Source organism: Myotis nattereri, assembly GCF_964212035.1.
Source record: "Myotis nattereri genome assembly, chromosome: 15".
Classification (NCBI taxonomy): domain Eukaryota; kingdom Metazoa; phylum Chordata; class Mammalia; order Chiroptera; family Vespertilionidae; genus Myotis; species Myotis nattereri.
The window spans coordinates 13424670-13445571 of NC_138090.1; the positions used below are offsets into that span (position 1 = coordinate 13424670).

The 20902-nt window shown below is 48.5% G+C and overlaps 1 protein-coding gene across 3 annotated transcripts; it reads left to right on the forward strand.

Moving 5' to 3' along the window:
• Window positions 1-67: 67 nt before the first annotated feature.
• On the forward strand, window positions 68-20554 carry NUTF2 (nuclear transport factor 2). 3 transcript variants are annotated; one of them, XM_081107631.1, is made up of 5 exons: window positions 68-158; window positions 14192-14319; window positions 16013-16084; window positions 16168-16266; window positions 18835-20554. In XM_081107631.1, the coding sequence occupies exons 2-5, from the start codon at window positions 14221-14223 to the stop codon at window positions 18946-18948; spliced, it is 384 nt and encodes a 127-aa protein (XP_080963757.1). In that variant the 5' UTR covers window positions 68-158; window positions 14192-14220; the 3' UTR covers window positions 18949-20554. The 3 variants fall into 3 exon arrangements, with proteins under 3 accessions (XP_080963757.1, XP_080963759.1, XP_080963758.1); XM_081107633.1 differs by having other exon boundaries at window positions 71-632; XM_081107632.1 differs by lacking the exon at window positions 68-158 and adding an exon at window positions 341-775.
• Window positions 20555-20902: the final 348 nt, after the last annotated feature.

A 20902-nucleotide genomic window follows, 5' to 3' on the forward strand; every position in this document is an offset into this window, starting at 1 on the left:
TTTTCTCTGGGAGTACCTATGCCCGAAAGGAGCGCGGGGAGGACTGCGTTTCCCAGAGTGCAGCGGGGGTGGCGAGGGAAGGTAGGGGGGAAGGGACAGTCGGTCGCCGACCGCGCTGGGTTGCCGCCGCCGCTGCCGCCATCGTGCCAGCCCCTCGGGTGAGTGTCGGGGTTAGCGTGCCGGGGCGGGGGCTGGGTCGCAAGAGCCGCTCTCCGGGTCGCCTGGAGCCTCCGCTGCGAGTCCCCGGGCGGCCCCTCCCCTCCTCCCTCCTGGCGGCCCGAAGCCGCGCGGGGCCGGGGCCATGTGTCGCGCGCGACTCCGCCTCCCGCCGGTCCTCTGAGGAGGTGGCTGGGGGAAACCCAGAGACAGGCAGGCTTCTATCCAGGCGGTGCCGTGCACATGGCGGGAGCAACGGACTGCGCCAGGATGGGGTCTTTTTCTCTCGTCCAGACCATTCAGATGGGGCTCTCCGGGCCCCACCCCGTCCGGCCTAACCCGGCCTGCCCGAGTCCCGCAAGTTCTGCAGGCTGGTCAGTGGGTCGACCCCAGCCCCACGTCCTGCTACCCACCTGCGAAGGATCCGGGGATGGGCAAGCGTTCGTTCTCCAGCCCACTCCGGAGTCAGCTTTGGGGTAAGGGCGCCCGTCTGCTGCAGCCCGGGCTTGGGACTCGTACTCTGTTCCCGACCGTAGCCTGGCTGGGATGTGGGATGCTTGTCTACAAGCCCGCTGGGGGTGCACGAAGCCTAACCCCCTCCCAACACTGGAAGTCATCCGTAAGTTCTCTCGCGTGGAGGGGAGAGTCAAGTAACCTGGAGTTGGAGCGGGTTGCACGTGGGACTTCACCCCCGACCAGCCTTGGTAGCTCTGGCCTGGTGGGATGCGGCAGGTCCAGGCCGGATGGCTCAGCCCCCGCCCTTCTCTCTCTCAGTGACCAGGTTCCAGCTGTGGTGGGTTGGCCAGCCGTGTTAGTGGAGGAAGGAAGCCCAGGAGGTGAGGTTGGATGTCTGAGCCTCCAGCACATTATTAGACCTCCTCCCACAGAGGAGGATGATGCCATAAGAATGGCGGTGATAAGGTGGAATTCAAAGAAAGGGGAAGTAGAATCCAGGCCTGAGGTCCATGAACCCAGTGCCAAACAAGACACTGGACTGGAAGCAACATTGGGGGTGAATCACATTTGGGTTGCGGGGCTCGGATACAGACTCTGTGAGGCCTTCTGAAGCTTGGGTAGCGGACCTAGAGCTGAAAGCTGCAGGAAGTCAGATTTCCCTCACTTGCGTTCTCACTTCCCAACTGCTGGATTGATTTGTGAGCAGGCAGTAAATTGGTTGGGCTTTAGGAAATCGCCCTTGATGGCTCCGGTGACCCCTTGAGTTCTGGGAGAAGCGGAGCATCTAGCCATTGAGTAGCCCTCTGATAGGCTTTGTAAAGGTACTTCTGACTGAGTGGTTATATAAGGGACCTGTCCAGAGAAGACTGTGGGATTTTGGGAAGACACACTTGTCTAGCCTTCATTCCTCTGACCCGAAGTGTGGCTTCTGGGTCACGGTTCTCTTAGAAGAGTTGAGTTAGGCCCAAGGAGCAGACAGAAAGCCTCCACCTCCGGACTTTCCCCCCTTCCAAGTGATTTTTTTCTGATTTAGCCTTGGAAGTTTCCTGCAGTTGAATAGCTTTATCTAGTCATTCTCCCTGGTTAGGGAGGACAGGCAAGGGTTAGACTAATCTCTGAACTCAATCTTCCCAGTCGACCTCCTAGCACATGAGCACAGGGAAGTCAGGTTTATTCAGCAGGCTCAGGAGAGGCCTGCTTTGCCAGTGGATGTGGGCAACGGAGGGACTACCCACAGGACACACATAGGATCAATGTGGTGGAATCCCTTAGTGGTAAAAGCAGTTATTTCATGACTCTCTCTACATCAAGCATGTCAAAGCCCGCCAGCCGCGAGTTTGACATGCTTGCTCTACATTGTCTGGATTAGTTCTTTCTAGGACACAAGTTTCAGGTGAGCTGGGCTTGAGGCTATGGGTTAGTTTTGCACATTTTGAGGGCCTGGGTGGCTTGATCACAAGAGTTTTCTACAAGGTTAAAAAGATACTGTTCTTCTCCAGAGTTGCATAGAAATAGGAATTCAGGTCCCTCCCTCTCTAGTCCTAGAACAGTGGTTCTCAACCTTCTGGCCCTTTAAATACAGTTCCTCATGTTATGACCGCTAACCATAAAATTATTTTCGTTGTTACTTCATAACTGTAATTTTGCTACTGTTATGAATCATAATGTAAATATCTGATATGCAGGATGGTCTTAGGCAACCCCTGTGAAAGGGTCGTTCGACCCCCAAAGGGGTCTCGACCCACAGGTTGAGAACCGCTGTTCTAGAAGTTCCCTATAACTTATGTGTCTGGAGTCAGCACACTATTGCTAGTCATCTTGATCCCCCAGAAGCCCTTGACCTTTCTGGAACTTGGCAAGCCATCTGGGTCTCAGAGATAAGAGAAGAACCCTGAGGTTCTCCAGAATCATTCTGCATCTTCTATTCTTTTTTTTTCTTCTTATTTCAGAGAGTGGAAGGGAGAGGGAGATAGAAACAACAATGATGAGAATCATCAATTGGTTGCCTCCTGCACACCACCTACTGGGGATCAAGCCGCAACTCGGGGATGTGCCCTGACTGAATCAAACCCATGCTCAACCACTGGGCGACTCCCACTGAGCTGCCTCTTTTGTCTGATTTGGAAAGAGGCCTGGCACAGTGCATTTGGGATATGTCTACATAAGCATGGGAGCATGGTGTGAGGATGACTGGGTTCTGAATCAGCTCAAAACTAGGTTCCTAGGTGGCGTGGAGCTTTCCTCTCCACTCTGAGCCCTGTCTCACTTTATCCTGTAGTCTTTATAGTTGGTGGGTTGGGATGGTGTGAATGATTTAAGAGATAGAGAATTCTCAAATCTTAGAACTGGAAGGCACCTTATATAAAAAAATTCTAGGATTTCCTCACTGAGGCATTAGTATCTTCCTTGAAATTATTTTTTTTCTCCTTTCTCATCAATGATCAGTTTTATTCAGCAACCATTTTTTTTTAAATATATTTTATTGATTTTTTACAGAGAGGAAGGGAGAGAGATAGAGAGTCAGAAACATCGATGAGAGAGAAACATCGACCAGCTGCCTCCTGCACATCCCCCACCGGGCATGTGCCCGCAACCCAGGTACATGCCCTTGACCGGAATCGAACCTGGGACCCTTCAGTCCGCAGGCCGACGCTCTATCCACTGAGCCAAACCGGTTTCGGCCAGCAACCATTTTTTTAAAAAAATATATTTTATTGATTTTTCTCAGAGAGGAAGGGAGAGGGACAGAGAGCCAGAAACATTGATCAGCTGCCCCCTGCACACCCCCCACCAGGAACGTGCCCGCAACCAAGGCACATGCCCTTGACCGAAACCGAACCCAGGACCCCTGAGTCCGCAGGCCGACGCTCTGTCCGCTGAGCCAAACTGGCTTTGGCGCAGCAACCATTCTTTGGGCCCTTTCTGTGTATCAGGCTCTGGGCTGAGGCTGGAGGTAGAAAAATGAATCCTGTCCAGTCCTGGTGAAAGGGTATAATGTTGCTGTTTTGTGCTGAGGACTAAATTGAAGGGACCTACAGGGGCCCTTGGCCCTGCACAGAGGAGGGGGCTTCTGAATGATTAGAGCACTAAAGAGGAAAGGTTGTTAGTGAGTCCAATCTTTCAGTACACAGAGCAAGGTATACCTCCAAATGGTGGGCCCAGAAGGTCTGGGGTCCCTTAGGCTGTGGCTGTTGATGCTGTCTTCTACAACCTGCTCTTCATCCCTCAGAACTCTGCTGGTAGTCTACCAGTGCCTGGGAGTTTGACCAGCTTTTTGTGCTCTGTGGCCTTCCTGTTACTCCCTGCCTGGAGTCTGGGTTTGTGGATCCTGCTCCTTTCACTGAGACCCTCTTAAGGTCACTTTTATTAAAATGCCCAATGTTCCTGGAATGGTACCTATCAGGACCTCTTCCCTGAGTGAGACACAGAGGCATCCTCCCAGGATGAAAGGGAATAGTTCTTTTGGAAAGAGAGGAGTGGATCCAAAAAGTTGGGCAGGATTTCTATGGCTGGGGTTGAGCTGAACCTCTTTATGGGCTTTTTCCCCTCCTTAAGTTAATATTTTCTAGTGGGCCATATGAGGATGCTTGTGTTTTGAATTGAATTTGAGTTGACTACCCCTTCCCCAGCATTGAGATTCTCTGATTCTCTTGCTTGGACCATATGTGGCAGGAATTCTTGACTCCCTCCCTGAGGGAGACAGCAGAGTGTGGGTTATCCCTGGAATAACTTCCAGGCCTTTGATATTCTGGTCAGCACCCTGACCATCAGTTCTGTGTGGGCACCTTCCCTCTTCTCACCCTATCAGCTGGAATGTGTCTTCCTCGAAAGAATCCTTTGTTCAGGTCCGGCTGTGACTAGGGAAGTGTCTTAGTGGCCAGGAAAAGGGATGCAAGAGGGTCAGGGATAGCTCTGCTCCCTGGCCCCAGGGCTCCCATCACTGGCTGAAGGAGAACTTCCTGTGACTGCCCTGGGCCGTCTTCCTTATTTGTTGCTGGTATCTGCTTGGTGCCGATTCCCTGAGAAGGGCCTACTTGTAGAAGGAGAACCCCCTTCAGGAGAGGCATGTTTCCAAAGTGTGTGGGAATTGAGGGCTGTTTGCCTCAGTAAACGGGGGAATTCTGGAATGCTTGTTCCTTAAAGATTCAGATAGGCCATCGGAGCTACTGGATCTCACTAGGGCAGAAACTTCTGCCCCTGGAAGCATGTCTGTGTATAGAGACATTGGTTCCACTTGCAGAGGTAGTTTCAGGCCCAGGAGAATGGACGTTCTCACTTGTTCCTATGATGTAAACCTGCTTTGACCACTCAGCGGCTTTCTGTCCTGAGGGGTGTGGAGCTTGCTGATTTCAGAGGACCTATATGCTTTTTGTTATTTAACGTTGGCTTTCAGCTGTTCCAGTCTAGGCCAATTTTGTGGACATTTTATTTTTATTTATTTTTAAAATATATTTTATTGATTTTTTTACAGAGAGGAAGGGAGAGGGATAGAGAGTTAGAAACATCAATGAGAGAGAAACATCGAACAGCCACCTCCTGCATACCCTCTACTGGGGATGTGGCCGCAACCAAGGTACATGCCCTTGACTGGAATTGAACCTGGGACCCTTCAGTCCGAAGGCTGATGCTCTATTCATTGAGCCAAACCAGTTAGGGCAATTTTGTGGACATTTTAATGCTGGCTATGCCAGTGGCCTTGTGCAGCCTTGAATTTGTTCTTAACCTCTTGGTTTCCTCATCTGCAGAGCGATGATAACCATACCAGCTCTGTGGGCTTGTGAGGCTCAACAATGAAACACACAATGGTTTGGCTAACAGGAGGCATTCCCTCCACCATCCTGGGGACTCTACATCCATCCCTTTATTACCCTGCTTATCTCAGTCTTAGGGTGGTGGCAGACGATGGGGGTGGTCACTTAGGTGCTTTAATCCACACTGGGGGATCCAAGTTCATGTGTACCTAACCAGCAAGTTCATAGATGGGAGCTGGCTGGGTCAGGGGTCCCAGAGATCTCTGAGCCTCCTGGGAAATGGGAAGCTACTCAGGGACTGAGTAAGTGCAGAGCAGAAACCAGAATGCAGGTCTCAGATTCAGCTTCTGGGTTAATCAGGGCAACCCAAAGGAGCCCTCCCTCTAGGCAGAAGAGGAAAAGGCCATCTGGGTGCTGGGGACACCTAGATCTCAGGGGAAAAGGGGTCTGTTCTAAAATGGGTTTTGTCCTGGCCAGCCATTAGGGCATCGGACCTTGGCTAATTTCTAGACTTCAGGCAGGAGAGTGGTGACAAGGCAGTTGGCAGTCCTAGGTCAAGGCTTTTAGCTTGACCTAGTGTTCCCTGGGACCTGACAGTAACTCTTTACAGCAGAGTCCTGTTTTATATCCTCAGTTGATTACCCCTAGCATCCCACAATTATTGATGAGGCAACACAATGAGGGAGAGGAGGAGGAGGAGGAGGAGCAGGCTAGAGGCCAGGCCTTTGAACATGGGGTTGTGTGCCTGCTGTTTAGCCACAGCTGTCCTTCAGGTGACGGACCAGGAACTTGGGAGTGAGAAGAGGGAATTGGGGCTAAGCCTCACTTGCCACATGCCTCAGACAAAGGATTGGGGCCAAGTCCCACTTGCCACACGCCTGACAACTAGGACAGAAAATGTAGGTGGAGGGGAAGTGGGTTACTTGGCCACTTAAATTGAGCAGGGTTTGCCCAGAACTACTCCTCCAGAGAAGGGCTGGCCTCAGCCCCGCCTCCTACACATTCACAGACTTAAATAGTTTTTGAGGGCCAAGCCAGGCACCATGGGAATAGAGATGCCCTGTTCAGGGACACAGAACATAAGCAAATACAGGGTGAGGCAAAAATAGGTTTACGTTGTGAGTATGTGAAAGTTTATTCTTGTATTATTTTCCATACAAATGGAGATCTACTTTTGCCCCACTCTGTATATAAGTGTGACAATCTCATGCAGTGACAAGTTCTAAGGAAATAACACAGGATGGTGAAATGAGTACCAGGGCAGCTATTTTTGGCTGCGTGGTCAGGGTAGGTGTCTATGAAGAAGTGACATTTGAGCTGACACATAGGTGACAAGGAGCCAGGCACATAAAGATTTAGGGAAGAGAAGAGTGATCCAGGTAGAAAGATCAACAGTTGCAAACCCATAGGGTGAGAACAGGCTTAGTATGTTCCCGAAATAAGAGAATACCAAGAGGCTGTAAATGAAGGGTGCGGGGGAGGGGAGGTGTCAGTGGCAGGAGACAAGGTTGGACAGCCAGGAGGGCAGGTCACCCATCGCAGGATAAGTGGTTCAGACTTTGTCAGTGGAGGGCCAGAGGACAGGATACACGGCACCCCTCACCATGAAATCAGGGGCAGCTTATTCCCGAACTGAAGAACAGGCACCCTGCAGTGTCTTCCTCTCTGGTGCAGTACACTGCATTTCCCCTCTCCCCCTGTAATTCACGGCTATGCTCCGGGTCCTACATGTTTAAACCGAGGTTGACTCCCACCTGTTGTAGGAGTCCTTCCCAGCCTGTGTGCTTCAGGTCTGTTTAGGGCTTGGCAGGAAGTAGGTGTGAGTCGTGGGCCTCACTGTGAGCTCAGCACATCTGCTGCCATTCTTTGCAGGCCTCAGTAGTGGGCCCTCAAACATGTGAGCATCTTTCTGTGTATCAGCCTGGAGTTACTAGTAGTGACGTCCTCTTCCCCATCATTCCAGCCCCAGTCCCTGCCTCACGTTCAGCTTGGCCATGATCTCTCTGCTTTGCTGAGAGGGTAGAACAGGGTTGTGATTTCGAAGATTTGGGAAAACAGATCATCTATGAAAACACCTGTTGTTTAGTGTGGAAATCTGCCTGGCGTTTTTTTTTGGAGGCAGAAGTCCTGCTTCAGGCCCACAACCTGTCTGAGAAAGCCAAGGTCAGAGAGGGGGGCTTCAGCCCTATGTGCTATTCATTTTTATCTTCAGAGCAGTTGTTGCTGGGAGTCCTGCCTCTCGAGTCCATCCAGTTCTACCATCTGTTAGGTTAGTGATCTTGAGCAAGTTACAGTTAGCTAATCTCATTGAGCCTCATTTTGCTCATCTCTAACATGGGTGTTGACTCCGGGTGTTAGGGATAAGTGCATGTTAAGCCCTATGCACATTTCTATACCCAATACCCATTAGTGAAAATAAGATGTTACCAGTTGGGCACTGCTATTTCAGGTTTTGTCCTTGGAAATACTGACGCAGAATTTGAGGATAAAAATGAAGTTTTTCTGTTGCCTAAAGGGATCCCCTGAGCCAGTGGTTTTAGCTTGGAGTCTATGATTGAACCTCAGGGAGTGTAAACAGCCTGAAATTATTCAGAAGGCTGGGCCATCCTGCCGCTGTGCAGATTTATTGGGAGAGGTCACAGTTTTTGAGACATTCTTAGAGGGCCTTTGCACCCACAGAGACCTAACAGTCAGTGAAGGCTGATGCTCAGTGGGCAAGAGGTCATTGAGGTCATTTCTGCTCCTTGAGGAGCCTGGCCTCGGTCAGCCTGCGGACTATTGGCGTGGTCAGCGGCCCTCTTGAAAGAGCTGTAGGAGAAGCTGTCATGAAGGTCAGTCCCTATCTGATGTGAGGCTGCCTCTAGTCCTTGGCATTTTGTTTCTTTCCAGGCTGTTCTTTCTTCAATAACTGTATTAGAAACAAGGTTTAGGGCTTACTGACCATCCTGGCGAACATCCTCCCTGCCTGGCCCAGACCCCTCCCCTGTGTTTCATGGAGATGGGAGGGAAGCTCTGCGACCTGCTTCTTTTTCAGTGTTTAGGAATGCTGTCTCCTGGCCATGAGTTGAAAACTTTGTGGGAGGTTTAGAATCAGAAACTATAAGTCCTGTAATTTGCTGGGCCATGCTCTGTATAGGGAGGTTGGGGGTGCAGTAAGAACCTTTCTGGAACCCCCACAGCCCAGTATTTAGGTGGAGAAGTGTTTAGGTCAGGAGCCCTGCTTGGCATTTTTAAATCAAAGGCCTCAATCCACATAATTGTGTTTTTTTAAATAATATCTATATATCTATATCTATACCTATATATAGAGAGAGATAGATAGATAGATATAAACGTTTTTTAAAAATATATTTATTTATTTCAGAGAGTAAGGGAGAGGAAGAGAGAGAGAGAAACATCAGTGATGAGAGAAAACCATTGATTGGCTGCCTCCTGCACACCCCCTACTGGGGATCAAGCCTGCAACCCAGGCATGTGCCCTTAGCCGGAATCGAACCTGGGATCCTTCAGTCCGTAGGCCGATGCTCTATCCACTGAGCCAAACTGGCTAGGGCTATAATATATTTTTATTGATTTTAGAGAGGAAGTGAGAGGGAGAGGGAGACAGAAACATCAATGATGAAAGAGAATCATTGATTGGCTGCTTTCTACAAGTCCCACATTGGGGATTGAGGCTGAAACTTGGTCATGTGCCCTGACTGGGAATCGAACCCATGACCTTCTGGTTCATTGGTTGACACTCAACCACTGAGCCACACTGGCTGGGCTCCACATAGCTTTGAAGGTTTCTTCTCACACTTTCTGGAAAACCCTGAGCTGTGCTCGGTGTGTTGCCATGGGTTTGCCCATGGAGTTGGAGCTCAACATTGGAGTCTGGGAAGGAGTCTGTCCCTAAATATGTGGAGATCTGAACAATGACTTTAAGAAAGAGCAGAGACTGACCAGGCAGATGAGGGGAGGGAAGACAACATGATGGGCAGGCACTTGGTGAGTTCTGGTGTATTTGTATGTGGAGCTGGATTGAGGTAGGAAAGAATGGCTGGAGAGGCAAAGACAGGTGTGGCTGGCCACCTGTGTTGCTTGGTGGTTTAGCCTTTAATTCAAAGGCTAGGGTGATGCTATAGGGGAGGGACATGGCCAGCTTTGTTGTTTAGAGCTCACAATACAAAGGAGCAGAAAGAAAGGCACTGACCTTGCCCAACTGGGTGTGGCTCAGTGGTTGAGCTTAGACCCAGGAATCGAGAGGTCACTGGTTCGATTCCTAGTCGGGGAATATGCCAAGCTTGTGGGTGTGCAAGGGGCGGCTGATCAATGATTCTCTCTCATCATTAATGTTTCTATCTCTCTCCCCCTCCCTTTCTCTCTGAAATCAATAAAAATATGTATTTTTTATAAAAGCATTAGCCTTGACCAGAGGACCCAGTGTCAACACAGTTGTACTGGATGAACTTGGAACAGGACTCCACACATCAATGAACCTGTTTTCCGACCTGTTAAGCCAATTGACAGTGAACTCTGACCACATGGCTATTGTGGCCATTACATGGAAATAAATAAGTCATGGTCAAGACGTTGACCATGACGTTGGTATTGGCATCAGGAGCCCTGCTTGCCATTTTTTAAAAACATATATTTTTATTGATTTCAGAGAGGAAGAGAGATATATATAGAAACATCAATGATGAGAGAGAACCATTGATCAGCTGCCTCCTGCACACCCCCCCACCGGGGACTGAGCCTGCAACCTGAGCCTGCGCCCTTGACTGGAATTGAACCCAGGACCCTTCAGTCTGCAGGCCAACACTCTATCCACTGATCCAAACCAGCTAGGGCCCTGCTTGCCATTTTTTTTTTTTTAAATTAAGTCTTTATTGTTCAGATGATTACATTTGTTCCTCTTTTTCCCCCCCATAACTTCCCTCCACCCAGTTCCCACCCCACCCTCTGCCCTCACTCCCCACCCACTGTCCTCATCCATAGATGCACGATTTTTGTCCAGTCTCTACCCGCATTCCCCACCCCCCTTTCCCCCACAAGAATAGTCAGTCCATTCCCTTTCTATGCCCCTGATTCTATTATAATCAACAGTTCATTCTGTTCATCAGATTATTTATTCACTTGATTCTTAGATTCACTTGTTGATAGATGCATATTTGTTGTTCATAATTTGTATCTTTACCTTTTTCTTCCTCTTCCTCTTCTTAAAGGATACCTTTCAGCATTTCATATAATCCTGGTTTGGTGGTGATGAACTCCTTTAGCTTTTCCTTATCTGTGAAACACTTTATCTGACCTTCAATTCTGAATGATAGCTTTGCTGGATAAAGTAATCTTGGTTGTAGGTTCTTGGTATTCATCACTTTGAATATTTCTTGCCACTCCCTTCTGGCCTGCAAAGTTTTCTGTTGAGAAATCAGCTGACAGTCGTATGGGTACTCCCTTGTAGTTAACTGCCTTTCTTTCTCTTGCTGCTTTTAAGATTCTCTCTTTGTCTTTTGCTCTTGGCATTTTAATTATGATGTGTCTTGGTGTGGTCCTCTTTGGATTCCTTTTGTTTGGGGTTCTCTGCGCTTCCTGGACCTGTAAGTCTATTTCTTTGACCAGGTAGGGGAAGTTTTCTGTCATTAGTTCTTCAAATAGGTTTTCAATATCTTGCTCTCTCTCATCTTCTGGCACCCCTATAATTCGGATGTTGGTACGCTTGAAGCTGTCCCAGAGGCTCCTTACACTATCTTCGTATTTCCGGATTCTTTTTTCATTTTGCTTTTCCGGTTGGGTGTTTTTTGCTTCTTCGTATTTCAAATCTTTGATTTGATTCTTGCGATCCTCTAGTCTGCTGTTGGGAGTCTGTATAATATCCTCTATTTTAGTCAGTGTATGCTTAATTTCCAGTTGGTCCTTTATCATAACCTCGAGGATCTGACTAGATTTCTTGAGGATCTCACTACATATATCGGCGGTCTCACCAGTCTTTTTGAGGGCCTTACTAAATTTATCGGCGGCTTCTAGAAAGTTCTTGAAAAACCTTAATAGTGTGGTTTTGAACTCTATATCCAGTAGTTTGCTTTCCTCCATTTCTGTCATTTGTGTCCTGTTTCTTTGTCTCTGCATTTTTTTATGCTTCCCTGTGTTGATAAAGTGGTTTTCTGTGCTAAGTGTTCTCTAGGGCCCAGTGGTTCAGCCTCCCCAATTACCTGAGGAGGACACTCTTAGTGCACCCCCTTGTGGTCTTTGTGCACAGTCTTGTAGTTAAGCCTTGACTGTTGTACGTATCACTGGGAGGAATTAACCTCCAGGCCAATTGGCTGTGAGAATCAGCTGTGTCTGCAGTGGGAGAACTTCTGTGCTGGAGACACCCTTCTGGGGCAAGACTTGCTTCAGTGGGGCTTTGGTGCTCACTGAGTCTTCCCCGAGTGTGTCCTTCAAGGGTCCGAGGAAGTGCAAACTGGATGGTCCCACTCTGACCACTGGGCCCTGCTTGCCATTTTTAAAGCAAAGGCCTCAATCCACATAGTTTTGAAGGTTTCTTCTAACACTTTCTGGAAAACCCTGAGCTGTCTTGTTCCTCAGGAGAGTTCCCTCTTTCTTGCCTTGCCCCACCAGACCGAATGACTCTTCTGTCCCTTTACTTCACCCTCTTCACTCCACCACTACTTCTGCCAAATAATTTTTGTATAGCAAATTGTCACATCACTAAGAACAATATTGAGAAGGGAAAAAAACACTGACACACTTCCTCTGCCTCACTGACCCACAATGTCAGCACTTTTTTTGTCTTTGGATCACCTTCTAACCTTCTTCTCACCTTCCATCTCTGCCTTCCCAGTTTCCTGCCCTTATCTCTTTTCCTTTCCCCAGACATTTGCTTATGCTGTTTATTCTGATTAGCATATTCTTTCTCCGAGACCTTCCCTTAGGGCTGACCAGCCTTGCTAAGGGCAGGAGAGATGGCCCTCATCCATTCCTTCAGGTATCCCGCTGCCCCAGAGCTCTCAGGGGCTGGGCAAGTCATCTTGCGGGTAAGATGTGGGTGGGGTTGGGCTGCAGTGAGTGAGCTAAGCACAGTGAATACTAGGATAGAAGGGGCAGAGATATGAGGGGCTATGCCTTGCCTCAAGTAATCCCCAGTTTGTGTGTAAGTACCCCTTGGAAATGTAACCAAGACAACACAGCTGAGACTAGCTCTTGGCCCAAGCTTTTCCTACTTGTTGATTTGTTTCTTGGCAGAGTGTGAACTGGGACATACCTTGTGTTCCTGTGTAACAGGCGTGGCTCGGTACAAGTTCTCTCCTCTGCTTATTTTAGACTTTCCTGGACATTTCTTAGTCATCCCACCACTGAGCTGCTATTTTTAGTGCCACCACCTCCTAGGGGACCTAAAATAAAGTTGGCTCAGCTTCCTGGCTCCTCATTGGCTGGAGTGTTGGTCACAGGCTAGAAGATTGGCTGGATTGAGGATAAACTACTGTCCCTCCTCACTGGCTCCTTTGGCCTTAGGTGAGGTCACAGGGACTAGAGTGAATTAGCACTTACCACACTGAGCTGAAGGCTTGACCAGGTTCCTTTAATGAGGCTTCACAACCACTTGGTTCCACCTTCATTTTATAGGAGGAGGAGGAGGAAGAGGCTAAGGCCCTAAGAAAGGTAGTGACTTGCATCACCTCCTACCACTATTAATGGTTGTCTGCCAGGGTTGAACCCACCTTCTCACTGCTTTGGTGTGGAGTCGTGTTATCAGGAGAGAGGGGCTGGCTCCTCTAAAATCAGACCACTATGGAACAACACATGGGTCTGCTGTCATGGGATCCTGCAGTGAGATGTGGACCTCCTTACCCAGGAGGGGCCTAACAAAGCCAGAGTGATTCTCTCATCTAATACCCTGGAGGTGTGGTGTCTAGAGCTGGGAGGGTGCTTCCTCTTCCCCTCAGAAATTAGAGAGGGACAGCCCCTTCCTAACGGAGGGAGTGCTGAGGGATGGGAGATTTGAAGAGATGAAATGTCCCCCCCCACATAGCTTCCATGTCCCCTCCCCACATCCCTCATTTATTACTTTGTGCTCCCCTGAACTCGTCCCTAACTCTGAAGTAGGTAGGGGTCACCCCCATCAATGAAGAAATGCCCCAGAAAGGGCCAGGCATTACCTGGCCTCAAAGATGTAAATTGCCCCCTTAAGACTAAGGCGAGTCTTTTGCTGTTTTTGTAGCAAGTGGGGCCTTGAAGAGGCATCTTCCTTCCATCTCACTGGGTCTTCCTCCACCTGCCAGTAAAGGACTGGGGCAATGTTCAGGCACTGAGGGCTGAGTCCCAGCAGGACAAGGAGGGAACCTGAGGACTGTACTAGAAGACACTTTTCACACAGGCATCTGTAGTTGCTGGCCTGCAGAGTGGGAAGAAGAGCACTAACTTTTGCCTTGCAGGTTGTTGAGAGGATTAAATGAAAAGCTATGGGAGACTGCTTAGCTCCTCCCTAAAGATCCGTCCCCTTGTTGGGCATTGAAGTACCTGTTCTGACCTTCCTTTGTCCTGGCTCCACCCTCAGTACCCATTCCGGGTGCTCCACGACCCTGGCACCTCTGTCTCATCAACAGAGCTCCACAAAGGAGAGGCTGAGTCTGGTCCACCTCTGGGCTCCCAACACTGGTCTGTACTGGGAGAGTTCTCCTACCAGTTCCCTGGGGCCTCTCCATGTTCCCTGTGTGAACAAACCAGCAAAGGATGTCCTGCTCGAGGAGGCCAGGGAGGGTTGGGGGTCAGTGAAGAGACAGCAGCTGGCTACATCCTGGCCCAGCAGTACCAACGCTTTCCTCCCTGTCTTGCTGGTCTTGCAGGTTTCAACGAGGCTGGGTGACGCTCCAGAATGGGAGACAAGCCAATTTGGGAGCAGATTGGATCCAGCTTCATTCAACATTACTACCAGTTATTTGATAACGACAGAACCCAACTAGGCGCAATTTACGTAAGTCTCAGCTCTAGAAACGTGACCCCAGGGGATTAGTTCAAGTATGTGTGGCCACTTTGTCCAGGTCACAAGTTCTGGAAGCCCTCATTGGATTTGGCTGCACCCTTCTGAGCTCCCCATGGGACATGGGCCTGAAGTCTGGTTCAGCTACCTGGTTTACACCTTCCCTTCTGTCATATTCCACAAAGAAGGATTCTGGTACCCTGGGCAGGGTGTTCTAGGCTGGCCATCCATGGTTCTGGAAGTGCCAGTGTTCTAGAGCAGGTGGCAGCAGACAGAGGCTAGGGCTCACGGTGCCTTCTGGAAGTAGCAGCCGCGAGCATCATCAGTGCAAAGCTGTGTTCTGGAGGCCCCAGGTCTGGCTTCCTTTTGGAGACCAAAAGTGCCTGAATGCTCGTGGGAAACAAATGGGTTAACCCAGAGAGACTAGTATGTCCTTTGATAAATCCTTCTGCGCAGGCATTGTTGGCTGCTATTTTAATGGAGATCACATATACCAAGAGCTACTTGTATTTGACCTTCCCAAGACTTGGTCAAAGAACTATGATTGATCAGGCCTTGCCTAGCAGGTCTGCCCAGGATAAGAGTGATAGGAGTCATCCAGCATAGCCTCAGAGCCTGACTGGACTGTGGCAGACTCCTGTCTTTCCCTCAAGAGTCAAGGTTCATTTAGAAATTTTGGCAAAAAGAAAGGGCTCTTACCAGTGGAGGGCCAAATCCAGCACAAGTATTATTTGATTGTCATCATCATTGGTCAAGAATTTAAATAAAAAGCTTGAGCTAGTTTGACTTTGGGATCTTTGCCTTGTTGCTTCTTTATTTATTTAAATAATCTTTATTTATTGATTTGAGAGAGAGCAGGAGGAAGGAAGAGAGATAAATATTGATTTGTTGTTCCACTTATTTATGCACTCATTGATTGACTCCTTTTTTTAGTTTTTTTTTATTGTTGTTCATTGGTTTATTCTTGTATTTACTTTGATCAAAGATCAAATTCCCAACGTTGGTGTATTGGGATGACCTCTAACCAATTGAGCTACCATGTCAGGGTGCCTCGTTACTTCTTACCTTCAATTGGAGGATGCCAACTTGCGTAATGTCACAGCTGGTAAATAGCAAAGGCATTTCGAGTTCTGCCCCTGAAGGCAGTGGCAGGGAAGATCTGGAAGGGAGGGGCAAAGCTAGTGGGTTGCCTTGGGAGACCTTGTCAATGTCCATCTCTCCTTGACCACGTGGGAGCTCCCATGGAAAGGGCCTCAGTGGAACTCAGCCTAAGCTCTATAGATGGTGATAAACATAAAATGTTTTCAAATTATTTTTTATGATTTCTCTGGGACTGGTGATGATTGACCACACAGTAGGATGGCTTTTGGCTGAGCCTTGGCTATATATGGCTAACCTGGGGTTGATGTATTTAAGAGGTCAAATGACTTGAATAAAAACTTCAAAATGGACTAGTTTAATAAGTTTATATTTTGTTAGTTTTTAGAGCCTGAGCTCTGGGATGATGGGGTATAAAAGTTAGTAGTAGTGTAAAGTTTAGAAGCTATCCTCAGTTTCCTTCGTTATAGGCAGGGAAACTGGGGCGTGAACTCATTCCCCCCAAAAGATTTACTTTTAGGGTCTTTTCAGGACCTCAGAGATACTTTTGGTGCTCTGAGACCCTGACCTCAGGTTTTCTGGTTTTCAGATTGACGCATCATGCCTTACGTGGGAAGGACAGCAATTCCAGGGGAAAGCTGCCATTGTGGAGAAGTTGTCTGTAAGTAAGAGCCAGGGTGGGGCTGGCTGCAGGCATCTCCTTCCCTGCTGGCCCCAGCTCACTACCCACCTTTTCTCTTGCAGAGCCTTCCGTTCCAGAAAATCCAGCATAGCATCACGGCACAGGACCACCAGCCCACGCCAGATAGCTGCATCCTCAGCATGGTTGTGGGCCAGCTTAAGGTAATAGTGCTGCTAGGGAGAAGTGGGCGGGCAGAGGAGATTCCCGCGCTCCTGCCTTCCCTGTGATGTCATCTGCTTATCAAGGGACACCCAGACAGAGTGACTGTCTAGAGTTGTGCTGTTCAGTATAACAGCAACCAGCCACATCTGGTAATTTTTTTTAATTTAAAGACTTTTTATTGATTTTTAGAAAGAGAAAAAGGGGGAGGAGAGAGAGAGAGATTTATGTGAGAGCAAAACTTTGATCTCTCCCCGTCCAGTAGGGGGTATTGAACCCACAACCAAAGCACATGCCCTGACAGGAAATTGAACCATCAACCTTTCGGTACAAGAAGGATGCCCAACCAACTGAGCTACACCAGCCAGGGCCACATGTGGTCATTTTAAAATTACATTAATTAATTAATTAATTAATTAATTACAGTAAATAAGATGTAGTACCTCAGTTACACTAGCCATATTTCAAGTACACAGTCACTATGGCTGCCTATTGGACAACACAGACATAGAACATTTCTGTTATTGCAGAAAGTTCTCATGGACAGCACTGATTTAGAGCCTTTTTGGAAAAGGGACAAGAGGTATGGAGCAGGATGAGGCTGTGGTGCCAATCCACTGGGCCTTCATATTACCCCAAGGTGTAGGTGGGCCTTCTGTAGGCAATAGACCCTGGACCAGCAAGCTGGGTGCCAAGTAGCAGTCCCCTATTGGAGTCCATGCTGCCACTCCCAGAGCTGGCTGCTGGCTCCTCTACCTGCTGAGCAAAGCAGGCTTTGGGAACTCCTGCATCTCTACATTTTCCCCTTCTCCTTAAGACTGTCATCTTTAAAATCTTCCTGTAGGCCCTCAGCACCTCCACCCCAAGAACTCTCCCAGAATCTCCTACCTCTTGTGCTTTAGCAAACTGAAGCCAGATTCTTGGTTTCTAAAAAGCCTCTCTTCCTTCCCAAAGCAGAACAACCTTGACAAGGTCCCAGTGTCGTAGGACTATGTCATGATGCGGCTCAGAATAACAGTCCCTCTCCCTAAGCTAGCCAGAGTGTCTATAAAAGGGTTGAGGGAGGGGTTCCCAAGGCTCTGCGGTGGACTCACCTGACTTCTGGTCTGGACTTCCCCATCAGTTTTTCCTGCCTGTCCAAGATGCCCTGCCCAGACTCTATGCTCAAATAGGTCCTTGGGCCCAGCTGGTGTGGCTCAGTTAGTTGATCAACATCGTGTGCACGAAGAGGTCACGGGGTTTGATTCCAGGTCAGGGTACATACCCTGGTTGCAGGCTTGATCCCCAGTAGGGGGCATGCAGGAGGCAGTTGATCTCTCTTACTGATGTTTTTATCTCTCCCTGTGCCTTCCGTCTCTCTCTCAAAAAATAAAAGTTGCCCTAACCAGTTTGGCTCAGTGGATAGAGCATAAGCCTGCAGACTGAAGGGTCCCAGGTTCGGTTCCGGTCTAGAGCATGTATCCAGTAGGGGATGTATCCCTCTCCCTTTCTGTAAAAAAAATAAAAAAAAAAATATTTTTAAAATATATAAAAGTCACTAAAAATATATTTATAAAAAACAGACCCTTAGGACAGCGGTTCTCAACCTGTGGGTCATGACCTCTTTGGAGGTCGAACGGCCCTTTCACAGGGGTCGCCTAAGACCATCGGAAAACACATATATAATTACATATTGTTTTTGTGATTAATCACTATGCTGTAATTATGTTCAATTTGTAACAATGAAATTGGGGGTCACCACAGCATGAGGAACTGTACTAAAGGGTCGCGGCATTAGGAAGGTTGAGAACCACTGCCTTAGGAGGTCCAGGGGGCCCAGTGTCCACTGTCCCAGGCTGGGCTCCGTAAGCAGTGCCCTTTTCTACATGGTTTCAGGTTCTTCTGTTTCTGTCCACCTCTCAGCCATCAAAAGACTGATTTGCTTCCTTGCGGATAATTCCCAGAAAAACCAGTGACGTTAGAGACAGCACTGATTAGTAATTAGCTGAGCTCCTACCTCATCCTGGTCTGCAGTTTAGCTGGAGGTCTCTTTTCTGTTTTCAACAGATCACTGATGGCGGTGCTTTGTGTTTTTCCCCTAAAGAGCTGTGATCATAGCAGTGTGAACTGTTTTGAACCTTTTCTCATGTATTTGGCCACAGTCATCATTAGCAGTTGCTTCTCCTGATTGGATTAACTGATGCAATCCGTTAATGAAGGGGTAGTATGAAGGCCCAGTGGCTTGGCACCACAGCCTCATCCTGCTCCTATCCCTCTTGCCCCTATACCTCTTGGCACTGAGAGTGTTTAGTTTATAGATAATATAAATTTAGGAGGTGAGCGCTGTATAACTTTCAGATTGGTCACTTGTGCCCAGAGTCATGGGCTTAGAGGCAAGTATGTTCTCTGTTCTTTTGCTGTAGCTAATTGGGGAATTGTTCTGCAGTTTAAGTGCAAATAGCAGTGTGAGCTGCCATATAGAAGCCTTTATGTGCTCAGAGCAGTGTTTCATACATTGAAGCAATTCGCATTCGCGAGTATTCCATGTTTCTACATGGCCCCCTTGCTGAATTATTTTTCTCTCCTTACAGGCCGATGAAGACCCCATCATGGGGTTCCACCAGATGTTCCTATTGAAGAATATCAACGATGCTTGGGTTTGCACCAATGACATGTTCAGGCTTGCCCTGCACAACTTCGGCTGACCACCTCCCAGCCAGGCACTCATGCTGTTTCCTCCTCCCTCCTCTTCCAGATACTATTCACACTCCTCCAGATGCTCCAAATATCATACACAAATGAGCAGGACCGAGGTGGGAGTGGGCGCAGTGCGCTGCTGCTACCTAGGTATTGTGCATGATGTTTGGACGCTAGACTAGTTACATCTGACAGGAGAAGTTTGTGTTGTACCAGCGCATGCCTTGGAAAGACTTAAGTAATGCAAAAGGTTGTCTTTTTTTTTTTTCTTTTTTTTTTTTTTAATCTACTGACAAGTTGCTCTAGTAACCCAAAGAAGTGAAGGAGAAAGCAGCTGCCTCACCGTCCAGATATTGATTTGTTCAGATGTTTCAATGCCTCATGATACAATAAAACCACAAAAATTTTCTTAACAGTTCAAATTGTTTTAATTAGTTTAATAGTTGGCTGGGCATCTATAACTACCCTGCCCCATTGGCTGTCTCATGTCTCACTCTCACGTCTCTACCCCAACTTAGCAATACCCACTGCAAGGAGAAAACTGCCGAAGCAGCATCCCCAGCTAGTTTCTGTCAGAAGCCAGGGCATAGTATTGCCCTTCCCAACAACCCACCTGGTCTTGGGACAGTGAGCTGCAGACAGGGAGCGCTCACGCCTGGCCTGAAGTTTCCCTTGCACCGAAGCCTCTGCAGTCAGTTCTGATACCTCCTGTGACCTCTACACTGGTTAGGGTCAGGGCTCTAGTAACAGGACAGGTGACTCAGAATCCCACAACATGGAGACGCCTTGGCAAAAATGGCCCATCAGGTTCAGACCCTCTGAGCAAAAGTTTGAGGGAGAGGGGCCTATTTTATCCCCAGAAGGGTTAGGATCACAGGGTGTCCCCAAGCCAAGAACAGGGCAGTTCAAATCCTATACTACCTGCTTCGAGCAATGTGGTACAGTTCAGATCGTGTACCACCTTGCTCAAAGGCAAGTGCCTATAGATACAGGCCTGGTTGGTTGGAGTATAGACTTACAGCTATGAAAGAAGGCAATCTGAGTGAGGGATTTGTGCTCTAGGATTTCTCACCTTTCAGACCTTTCTGCAAGGCATCTTTAAGCCTATTCCCTTCCTCACACACAGCTTCTCACTGTCTTCAAATCCCTTACCTATTGGGGCAGTTTATGCTCCTAAGTTTTGGAGACAAAGGCGCCTTGCCCATGGTAAATCTAACCCTGAGACCTGGTGGCAAGGTAGCAATCACAGGCTAGAACCAAACCCAGGACTTGGGCTGGTGCCCTGTTAGAGGTTTTAGGATTGGTGAGGGTACCACAGCTATGCCTGACATGTACACGCCCCCCCCCCCCCCTTCCCTTTACTGAATGGAGGCCAAGGACTTTCTCAGATGCCCAGATGTTGCCTGGCTATACTGGGCACAAGCCGGATGGTGTGCTGTTTGAGAGGAGAGTATCAGGAGATTTCAGTGGAACTCGTATCTAGGCTATGTATTTGAGGGGTGGGAGAGAGGTAGGTGCTTGCCTCTTAAACCACCTTGTATAAAATCTGCAATACAGCTTCTTCCATGTACCTGTGCCTGAAATGTCTGCAATAAAGAGGTCTTTGTAAACTGGTTTCTTTCTTCCTGCCTGAGGGTACTAGGTTGGGCAGTGGGTTGCTGGAGGGCTATTAGGGAACAATGTGATGTTTTTGGTGGGGCTATCGTGATCTTGTAATTCCTTGGCCTTTTGACATCCTGGGTCCCCTCATTTCCTAAAGAGGAAAGCGAGGCCCCCGCTAATTCAGTTTCTTGTTGGAGAGGTCTGACTACAGCCTGAGTGGCGGAGTTGACCCGGTCCTAGGCCCATCATGAGTCCATGCCTTGGGAGTGGGCATGGACCCGGCGGGATATCCTGAGGCCAGTAGGGCTTTCTTCTGCCTCAACCCTGCGAAACTCCCCCGCCCCCGCTGGCACTTCGCGG

What these genes read in the sequence shown, in the direction of transcription:
- NUTF2 (XM_081107631.1), top strand. Translation starts at nt 14,221, where the DNA reads ATGGGAGACAAGCCAATTTGGGAGCAGATTGGATCCAGCTTCATTCAA. An exon ending in CCATTGTGGAGAAGTTGTCT is followed by an intron (nt 16,085 to 16,167) that starts GTAAGTAAGAGC and finishes TTTCTCTTGCAG; the next exon opens with AGCCTTCCGTTCCAGAAAAT. An exon ending in TGGTTGTGGGCCAGCTTAAG is followed by an intron (nt 16,267 to 18,834) that starts GTAATAGTGCTG and finishes CTCTCCTTACAG; the next exon opens with GCCGATGAAGACCCCATCAT.